Source organism: Populus trichocarpa, chromosome 6 (assembly GCF_000002775.5).
Source record: "Populus trichocarpa isolate Nisqually-1 chromosome 6, P.trichocarpa_v4.1, whole genome shotgun sequence".
Lineage (NCBI taxonomy): Eukaryota > Viridiplantae > Streptophyta > Magnoliopsida > Malpighiales > Salicaceae > Populus > Populus trichocarpa.
Window position 1 is genome coordinate 3,927,518 of NC_037290.2, and position 10,894 is coordinate 3,938,411.

General features: G+C 35.8%; 1 protein-coding gene across 1 annotated transcript; it reads left to right on the forward strand.

The window, feature by feature from the left end:
- Nucleotides 1-198: 198 nt before the first annotated feature.
- LOC7474665 (carboxyl-terminal-processing peptidase 3, chloroplastic) lies at nt 199-4,224 on the forward strand. The gene is made up of 12 exons (XM_002308015.4): nt 199-583; nt 768-849; nt 989-1,119; nt 1,255-1,341; nt 1,498-1,576; nt 1,844-1,932; nt 2,468-2,503; nt 2,682-2,801; nt 2,930-3,016; nt 3,123-3,272; nt 3,376-3,483; nt 3,757-4,224. Exons 1-12 carry the CDS (start codon nt 245-247, stop codon nt 4,003-4,005), a joined length of 1,557 nt encoding a protein of 518 aa, XP_002308051.4. The 5' UTR covers nt 199-244; the 3' UTR covers nt 4,006-4,224.
- Nucleotides 4,225-10,894: the final 6,670 nt, after the last annotated feature.

Genomic DNA, 10,894 nt, shown 5'->3' on the forward strand with positions numbered 1-10,894 from the left:
TACTTGCCCATTGGGATTCTCAGACACGCAACGCAACAGATCCCATTACCACAAGTCATTAGATTCTTGTGGACCCAGGTAGAATCCCCATCAACAAATAACGGTTAACCATATTCACGAAAAATATATCATTTTATTAACATTTTTTTTCTTAGGAAAATATAGTAATTAATTAGCCTTCCCTTCATTAAAAAAGCAACAACATTAAAATAAAAAACATATTTTTGCTTAAGAAAGAGAAACCATGGAATCTCTGTTTCCAAATCTTGAACTCTCACCAATCTCAACAAAATCTCCAAAACCCACATCCTTTTTACTCTCTTCACCTCGATTCTCGAGCTTAAAATCACGCATTATAACCAAAAAATGGAGTGTGTCCGTGCCTTGTGTTTGTTCATCGTCTCCATCGGTGAAAAAAACAGAGTCCAAATTACATTCCAACGGTCAAGATTTTATCAAATCTGTCGGAAAAGGTGTGATTGGCTTTGCCGCCGCCGCTACAACTTTGGCTTCGGTTTGTTATGATGCTCCAGCTTTTGCAGAGTCTCTAACGGTCGCTTTTCCTGTTTCCCGCGCTCCCGAGGTGCCTTTTCTTCTTCTTTATATTAATTTGTTGTACAGAAGTGCTACTGTTAGTGGTGACTTTGATATCTGATCATGGGCTAAGCATATGTGACCCATCAAATACACGTATGGTTTTGATGCCCCAGTTAGTACTGGAGGTATTAGCAAGGTTAATTGCTGAGTGAGGATGGTTTCTTTGTTAGGTGAATACAGTGCAAAGAACACTTGTGGAGGCATGGGGTTTGATTAGAGAAACATTTGTAGACCCAACATTTAATCATCAAGGTATTTTTGGATATTTTTACTCTGATCTTGTTAATCTAACTTGTGGAATATCATTTTGCTTTTGCTTGATAGAGTAGAAACTAAGGCAGAGAAGGAAATGAAAGTTTCTAATGAGTTTTATTGGTTATTATTGATATAGATTGGGACCTAAAGTTGCAACAAACAATGGTGGAGATGTTTCCTCTAAATTCAGCGGATGTGGCATATACAAAAATTAGTGGGATGCTTTCTACTCTCGGGGATCCTTTTACTCGGATTATCAGTCCAAAGGTCTTATAAAGTTGCAATTTTTTGTCTTTGCTGTATTAGTTGTCATTTGTCACTGTTGTGCACTAGGTTTGAGAATCATCGCCTATTTTGTTTAATTGCGGTTCAGCTTAAAATTGCTTGGTTTTGGATTTACAGGAGTACCAAAGTTTTAGAATTGGTAGTGATGGAAATTTGCAAGGAGTTGGGATCTTCATAAACATTGAACCAAGGACAGGCCATTTGGTTAGTGATGTGTGAGAGACTTTTCTTCATTTTAATGGCTTGTGACTTGTGAAATATTGATTGCTAATTAATTTCAGGATATTTAAGGTGCTGGGCCGTTATGCTGTGGCAGTCTTTCCCTTGACTAAACTAATGTTTTCCTTGTTGACATTGCAGGTTGTTTTGTCTTGTGTAAAGGGTAGCCCAGCTGCTCGTGCTGGTATACATGAAGGAGATGAATTGATTGAGATTAATGGTATTTTACTGTTAATATATCATATTTTTCTCTTTATGGCTCTAATTTTATTTTATTTTTGTAATTCAATTGGATGAGACTACATTGCACAATTAGATATTTCACTGCAATTATGACAGAGCCTTATGCTCCAAGTTCACTCGAGGGAGAGTCATCAAAGAAATTTTTTTTGTCGATTATGAATGTCTGTTATCCTTTTTTCACTTTCTAGTTTTCCTATTCAAATTAAACCATCTTAACCATTGAATTTCTTTCACACAATTTTAGGGGAGAGGCTTGATGGTGTTACTAGTGAAGCTGCAGCACAGAAGCTTAGAGGGACTGCTGGAACATCTGTCAAAGTAAAAGTCCACAGTGTAATCATCTATGCTCTTTCCTTGACTGTCAGCATTGGGTTTCACTATATTTACATGATTCGATAGATGTACCGTTACTGAAAGGGCATCTGCATTTATTTAGAATCATGAGAATTTGCTTGTTATATTGATGTTCTATCCAAACTGCTGTATCTGTCCAGATGCATAGCAAGGAACTTTGATTTATGCTTACTTTTGAAAATCTGTGCTCCTTGATAGTCCCTTAAATTATAGTCCTGACAGTGAAGTCTCACTGTATCCTAATTTATGGAGCTCAGATAGTTAGGCTGTGTGGCAAACACTAGTTACAGGCTCAGTCTATCCTAATGTATGGATACATCATACATGTTATTTAGTGTTTTCTGAACCAGCAAAAAATGAAATGTTTGATTTGACTATTTCCTAATGCATGATATTCCTAGTCTCCACAGGTAATAATGGATTTTCCTGTTTTAGTGTCATTTTCCAAAAGCTGATGTTCTTGAAAACTGCCAATTGCTTTAGATAACTAATAATTCAGCATTCTTTTTTCCAGGGCATGGAGTCAAGTAGGGATGCCGGTATCAGAGAGGTATCAAGTCTTTCATTGTCCTGCATAGATTAGCATGGCTTGGTGTTTGTTCGTCAAATAAGGCATTCTCCATATCATCTAATGCAAAAGCATGGCACAAGACTAGCTTTGTTTATTGTAAGTTCATTATAATTTCTCCAACGGGTTGATATTTGAAATATGTTCCATCTTCTTGAAGGTCAATCTACCTCGTGAGTACATTACGCTGTCCCCGATATCTAGCACCATCATCCCCCATAAAACCCCGGATGGCCATCTAACAAAGACTGGTTATGTGAAGCTGTCAGCCTTTTCTCAGGTAGTCATTCCAGAACACCTCTAAGACAAACTAGAGTTTCCTTTTTTATGATTATATCTTGCACAATGGATGTTAGTTTTCTCACTATAGTTATTAAACATCTTCTTTCTTTCTGTCTGTTTTGACAGAGTGCTGCAATTGATATGGCAAATACAATACTGGACATGGAAACTCAGGGTGTACATTCATACATACTGGATCTACGAAACAATCCGGTAAGTTTCTAGTTTTTGTATTTGTGAAAGCTAGAAAAGTTAAATTTCATGGCCTCCTTTAGATTACTCATGGGGCTGTTTGTTTTACCTTCTATTCATTTTACAGGGGGGGCTGGTAAAAGCTGGACTTGATGTTGCACAAATTTGGCTGGACGGAGATGAGACTCTTGTGAACACAATTGATAGAGATGGAAATATGCTGCCCATTAACATGGTCGATGGACATGCCATAACACATGATCCACTTGTTGTGCTTGTAAGAACCAATTGATAAGTTTCTAATTCATTTGGTTTGTTAACAATGTACATATTATGCCTTCGAACCTATGGCTTCTGAAACGTTTTACTACTTGGAACAGGTCAATGAGGGAAGTGCAAGCGCAAGTGAGATCCTAGCTGGAGCACTGCATGACAATGGGCGAGCCATCCTTGTGGGACACAAAACCTTTGGCAAAGGAAAAATTCAGGTATTGTTTGTTGATGTTATTGAGTCATGGACCTCTTGGTAGTGGCATGATATTATGGATTTGAATCATTTTATCAGGTATGGAAATTCTTTCAAGCTAAAAACGAGAACATAAACAAAATATGGAAGAAAAACTTTTGTAGTGCTAATTTTAATCTTTCCAGTTATCATCTTATGCAGCTTTATTGCAACCTTGTCCACCATCTTAATCAAGTCTAAACCGATGTCCTCAATTGCATGAGCTTACTATTTTTCTTAAATTTTCTTCCTGCAGAGTGTCACAGAGTTGCATGACGGATCGGCTCTATTTGTCACGGTTGCAAAGTATCTATCGCCTGCACTTCATGACATAGATCAAGTTGGGATAATGCCTGATGTGCAGTGTACCACAGACATGCTCAACTCACCCAGGGATTCATTATTGAAGAACGAGAGCTCAACTTCATCTCTTGAAGGAGATTCTTGTATCCTGGTGGCAGAGCATGAATTGGACATTCAAGAGTTCGGAGGGACTGCATCTTGAAAGTTAGGATTCTGCTGCTATTTGACTTCGTACATGAAAATTAAATGTATAGATAGCTAGGAAGAATTCATGGACATCAGGGTAATGACCTGCTTATACATGTACTGTTTATTCTAGCGAAAGTAACCAAGGCTTATTTCGAAGTCAGAAAAATTTGCACAGAACTTCTTGTTGCTCTTTATTACAAATTTGCATTGAGTCGATCCCAAATTATCATTATACCATCTCCCTAGTTGGTGACACAGCACTTTTCTTTACAAGTTCCTAAATTCCTCCTGACTTGCAGCAATAAGCTTTGATCTGTTTTGGAACCTTCATGCCGATCAATTGTTTCTGCTGAACGCTTACTCACTCAACATCATTGCATTTTCTTCAGTATATATTACCAGTCTACGATAGCATGATCTGCGCTGTTCCAATTTTATCAGGAAATGATAGAATAATTTGTGAAATGCATGTGGAAATCCCACAACTTCAGCTGGTTATATAATGGTGGATAAATCATACAACGTTTCTCATAGTATATTTTCAGAGTGAAACGGAAAAGAGGGAATGAGAAAGTCTGAACTAGTTGTAAAGCATAATCTTGATTTAGTGAAGAATAAATTACACACAATAAAAAAAAAATTGTTGCCATCATTTAACAGTGAATAACAACAGTAAAGAATCAGTCCAACGCAATCCTACAACCACTCAGGAAACCAAGAAATCACCCAAATTAACAACAAGATCCATCACCATCCTTGATCTTCAATAGAGAACTCAAAGCTTTAAAAGAGAAATAAATGATATGATAAGAGAGAACGTGATAACGGCACTAGAAACTGGAAGAGAGAATCCTGCTCCAGTGTCCATTGATGGTGCTGGGGCTTCCACCTGTGCTGATACATTAGTAGCTACCATGAAGAGAGCCACCACATAGATAACCATAATGGCCTTGGAGATCCTGACTTTTGCCATTTCTGAAGAATAAGAAGAGTGCAGTCTATGGAAGATTGCAGAGGAGATGCTAATTGTAAGCAAAATAGAGAAAAAAGATATCAGTTAAGTGTACGCAAGCTTGTGCAGAATGTGCAAACATATATATAATGGAGTATTTGTGGGGAGTCTGGACCCTCCTCTGAACTGTTACAGCTAAAATCTGATTGGTCCACTAATGATGGGTCGCTGTATAGGATCCTGACACGTTGCATGTTTGTTGGTCTGTCACCGGAGTGCCAAACTGTAACCTCTAGACCGCATATGCACCCATCAACGAGGGAATGCCATTCAATAATAGCAGCCATTGGTGTAAAGAATAAAATGCTAGAATTTTGCCAGCCTTGGCTTGGCATGGGGCAAGAGCATCACTTATCTGTATTGAATAATGGGTTGGCACGTTCTCCACTAAGACAGGATACATATATATATATATATATATGTATAAAGACAACTGCAGGGATTACATTACAGTGGTCTGCTTCTCCCTAATCTGAACTTGATTAAGCTACTAGCCTAATGTAATTGTCAGTTTTAGAGTGTTTAATGAACTGTCAGGCTACTGGTTAGGACAGAAATGTAAGACTCTAATTTAACATCACAAGTCACAGCCACTATTCTTAGAAAAGTAAAAATTCAAGAAATCCCTACCAGAATATTTTTTTTTCTTGTTAGAATATATATCATCCTGGTTGACAAATCTATAACGTAAAGTTCAATCTTGAAAGGCAAGGGGAAACACTACAAAGTGAAGAATATGACATGAGTATTAGCATATAATTAGCTAGCAATAAAAGAACATCACCATAGACTTCTTGATAGGGTGGACTCTCATGGATTTCTTCAATGAGCATTCATGTTAGCATTCTTCATAAGGTGAACTCTCATAGCGTTGAGCTAGCCTATGCAAGGAAGTCCCCAAATCTGAGCCTAGTAAATGGAGGTGGCCGATGATAGGTAAAGCTGGCTTGGTGGGCGTCGAATTTTGGTTCCACAAACTTGTGTGATTCTTTAGGGATTTGAGAAGGAACGTGCAAAAGAACCAAATGGAAACCATGAAGCAACAGAACAGAAAACCATCAATCTGGCCATGTTTTAGCCTTCTTTAGCAAGCAGAAAACCTAGGTAGATAAGTTTCAGTACTGTTCGTTCTAGTTCTGTTCAAGGCTTTGGTGGTGAGATTTAGCAGGAACTTCCGAGTATTTATATAAGCTTTACCTCTTATCGGTCACTTGGTGCAACTTAAACTTATGGATCTATTATATCAAATTGGCTTTACATGGTTACTCGAACATATCGAAACCCCTTATGGTGTAAATTTTGAACATGAGACCAGTTAGCAAGCCGCCTCGATCCTTCTACTCGATCAACCAATAAAAGTATCAACTGATAATAGCTGATTAGCCACTCATTTACTCCTCTTTTTTTTTTTTTGACTGGTTTTTTATGTTGTTTCAATTTCTAATTTTGCTGAGGTGGTTACTATGTTTGGTGTTTCAGATTTGAATTGAATGTTCCTCTCCATTTAGCTCGTTGTTTACTAACTGAATTCGTTGGCTGCCATTGTTTTTGGTTGAATTTTTTTTCCATGTTTATTTTTTATTTCTTATCTCTTCATTGAATAGCCACGTGGTATTATTGATGGGGAGGCTTTCTTTTGGATCGTGAGCATCTGTCTAATTTTCCCTGGACAGTGGGTGATTACATGGGATTGCAAGGTTAGTTTTTCCTCGTCAGTTTTGCTAATTAGACCCATTTCCTACCTTTTTGTCTTTTGTTTTGTTTTTTTGTTGCTCTCTGATTGGCACTTTTGCTCTGTCTACTTAGTCTCTCGAGTTGTCATACATTTGTGTGCTACTGTTTTTCCCTTTGATTGTATTTTTCCATCGTGGAGGTAAAGACACCATTCACTGATTTGGTCTATGCATGAACATGGTTGATTTGGCTAATAATGAACAAAGATGTTTTACGAGCTTTGAAATTGTTACCTGCCGATGCAAAGAAAAAAATTGTTTTATGTTTTAGCTTTGTGTAATACATAGAGAAATGATTGGATAGAAGTTTCTGGTGAATCTGAGCTAAGATAAGGATCTTTTGCAATTAGTCAAACCAATTTGGTTGTTATTCTTCTTCTTCTTTTACTACTGAACAATTCAAGTCTATTAAAAGAGGGGTATCGTTGAGCTTGGTTTGTCCAGATTGCGTTTCTTGCTTGAATTGCTTTGGTTTTATTTCTATACTGCCTTTTCTAATCATGTTTTTTGGTTCTGTTCTGTCACTTTACTATAACATTTGGCAGGAATAACAGTAGTGTTTAAAGGGGTTTTGAAATTAGCTTTCGATCTTCCTTGCTGGCTGGTGAATCATTTGTTTGATAACCATCTGCATCTTTACCTTTGTTGTTGATTTTTTTTTTTTTTGCTGCAATTTATGTGTTGTTTTCAATTTCTTCCATTCACCTTCTCGACCCGCGTTTAAATCTTGGCTAATTCTCTTTTCAATTGATTCTCTATTTTTTGTATTGTATTGAGTAATGGCTACTGTCATTCATGATTTCTTTACTCTTTTTCCATAGAGCTTTTTTGTTTATTGTTTTGTTTGGCTAACTATGTTTTTGGTTTACTTTCCCTCCTTCCTATAAGAAAAAAAAATCAGATTTGCAGGTACGCTCCCAAGCTTGCATTTGTCCTAACACGGCTTGCCTGCTGATTTGTCTAGTTCGAGGCTATCATGTCAGAGGCTCATCTTGCTTCCTTTCTCTTTTGCTGCTTGGGGTATGCCCTCTTGTTGTCGCGGTTTACATTGTGATGCATCGTTGTTCAGTTTCAGCAAGCTTACCTTGCTGCTGTTATGATCTGTTTTTTAAACTAATGATGATGAGTTTTTTCCATGGCAAGCTTTCTTAGTCTTAAATTGCTTGCTTTTCTGCTATGGTTTTCTATTTCCTGAACTTCTTTGATTCGGAGAACAACACCATTTAGTGTTGTCACAGCAGTAACAGCCGTGCCCCTGTGTTTTTTGTATCCAGGTTCATAGCTTAGTCTCCCACGTCTCCTGCTACCCTATGACAACTATCCTTGCCTAGTTGCCTCTGTTTCTTCTCCTTTCTTTCCTCACCCTAAGTAATTGCCATTGAACTGATTACCATGCTTTCAGTTTCCATTCAGTGCTGCACAACATTCTTTACTGACCATTTAGCGTGTTTTGCTTCTCAAATCTTTCATGTTTTTTGTTCCACTTTCCAGCAACATTTAACATATTCATTTTGATCTAGGGTACTTAACAATGCATCTTTGAGTACGTGATGTTATGGGCTGTTCAAGGAATTCATATGTTTCTTTTTGACAAGCTCACAGGCTTTGGCGAACCACCTTCGCTACAGTTTTGATTTAATGTGCTTGATCTGCCCTTCTTTTCGCATGTGCTTTTTGTCTTGCTCCTTCGTTTTATTAGCTTGCTAGGTCATTGCTTATATTTATTGTCTGTCACTGTTGCTTTTAGCATTGCATTTGCCTTGACTGTAAGCTTGCTCAACCTGAAATGTTTTTCTTAGGCTCTGTTTGTTTGCTGAAAAGTAGTTTTTTTAAAAAAGTAAATTTTAGAGAAAATAAATTCCGAGAAAGTGAATTCCGGAAAAGTATTTTCTGATATTTGGTAGTGTAATGTAAAATAAGTTGGAAAATATTTTTCAGTGTTTGGTTATGTCATGGAAAATGAGCTGGAAAATAACTTATTAATGTTTTATTTTTCTCAAGTTTATTAAAATAATGAGGAACAAATCTTACAAATTAAAAAGTTGAATGAGAATGAAATTGAAAAAAAATATAATTTCATAAATTATCTCAAATAAAATAAATAATAATCAAAATAATAGAGATCAAATAAAAAAATTAAAAAAAATAAAAGATGAAGAAATTAAAATAATAATAATTAACATTTCATAAATTATTTCAAATAAAATAAGTAATAATCAAAAGAATAAGGACCAAATTTGATAGATAAAAAATTTCAATAAAAAATGATAAGGAAAAAGCAAATAGCAATTATAAAAATAAGAGTCAAAATTAATATAAAAATTAAATTTTAAGAGATGAAATTGAAAAATAAATATTCAAAACAAATTATATATAGCAATCAAAAGTTTGAGGATCAAATTTGATATAATCAGTAAATAATGACATTTCTAAATTTTTCACAACTTCCGAAAAGTATTTTCTGCCCAAATTTTCCAGGAAAACACTTTCTTGAAAACCAAGCCAAATTTTTCTTTGACTTGAAAGTGTTTTCCGTTGACCAACTTTTCTAATGGCAAACAAACACAGGAAAGTTTGGAAAGTGGTTTCCCGGAAACCACTTTTCGGAAAACTGTCAAAGAACCATCTTAACCCAATAGCTTAAGCTATTAGATGAGGTTCCAGGATATGATTTATATTATTCTCTAACATACCCCCTCAAGTGAAAGCCCTTTGGGCTTGAAACTTGCACAGGCCCATTTTACATTGTGCTTAATTTTTATCAAATAAATGGGGATAGTGAGATTCGAACTCATGACCGCTTGGTCATCAAGGCTATGATACCATGTCAAAAAATCATCTCAACCCAATAGCTTAAGCTATTAGGTGAGGTCTCAGGATATGATTTATATTATTCTCTAACAAAAACAAACACAGTCAAAAGGGAAAACACTTTCTTGAAAACCAAATCAAATTTTTCTTTGACTGGAAAGTGTTTTCCGTTGACCAACTTTTTTAATAGTAAATAAACACAAGAAAATTTGAAAAGTGACTACTCTTCGAAAACAAACATGTCCTTAATGTCTATTTAGATTCCTCCCTGACACCTTCAATTTTTTAAACAAAAGTTGCTTTGACTGCCCTTTTTTTATTTCTTCAGTTGGCCATTTTCACTTGCAAACCCGCGGCGTAGCGCGGGCAGCGCATCTAGTTTATAACTATTCCATGTTCTGTTTTTGAGTTTGAGTTTCTGTGGTGTACAAGATATCCTGTTTGAGGATGTTGTTACTTGGCATTAATATTGGATGTTTTTTTTTTTTTTTTCAAGTTAGAATAGCGCCCAAACTTGGAAATAACATATTATTGACGCACAAGAAAAGATTTCACTCGTCACATGACTCACGTCAGCATATCCGCTTCTTCAACAATGGCAGCCTTGACGCTGCTTCAACAAGCTGCTTCCGCAAGCCTTAATTTAAATTTCAACGGTTACGGCAACAATGACGCCATGCAAAGATGAAAATAAATACCCAAGTTTATTTGTCGGCCTTTCACGTCTTTTAATTTTTCTTCTTATTATTAATCTATAACGTCCCTGGTCCATTATGTGGTGCCGCGCTTGACAAGTCGTTGCTTTCTTTCTCACCAATTCTCACCAAAACCCAGTCCATGCGTCACTCAATTAAAAAGATCAATGCCTTGTAATAAAAATCTTTAAGATCGTTTTTGGTATGGTTTTGTATTAAAAAAAGATGGGGAATTTCAGACAATTAATATAAAGTAAAATCCCTCAACTGGTTTTTGTTTTCTTTTGTGATCAAACGTTGGTGATCTCAACTAGCTAAGAAAGGGATTTTGGGGGGTTGCGTGGCATGATGAAAAGAATAGGGTTTGCTTGAGTTGAAACCTTCAATAATATCTACGTTCAATTAAAAGCCTGGAAAAACACTTTAATTCCATTTAATTTGTTTTCAAAATGCTAAATTTTAATTCAACAAACGAAAATGTAGTCTTTTATTAAAAAAAAAAAAAACTCTCATATTTCTTATGGTTTTAACATTACTTCCTTATAATATTTCAGAAATACTTGGGTTTAAATATTAAAAAACTTGTTTCTCATATTTCTCATGGTTTTAATATATTTTCGTATAGAAATCTTAAAATATTAATTTAGTTTC

Excerpts from the sequence above, each read along its gene's own strand:
- LOC7474665 (XM_002308015.4), top strand. The coding sequence starts at position 245 with ATGGAATCTCTGTTTCCAAATCTTGAACTCTCACCAATCTCAACAAAA. Across the intron at positions 3,273-3,375 it reads ATGATCCACTTGTTGTGCTT|GTCAATGAGGGAAGTGCAAG; the intron begins GTAAGAACCAAT and ends TACTTGGAACAG. Across the intron at positions 3,484-3,756 it reads TTGGCAAAGGAAAAATTCAG|AGTGTCACAGAGTTGCATGA; the intron begins GTATTGTTTGTT and ends TTCTTCCTGCAG.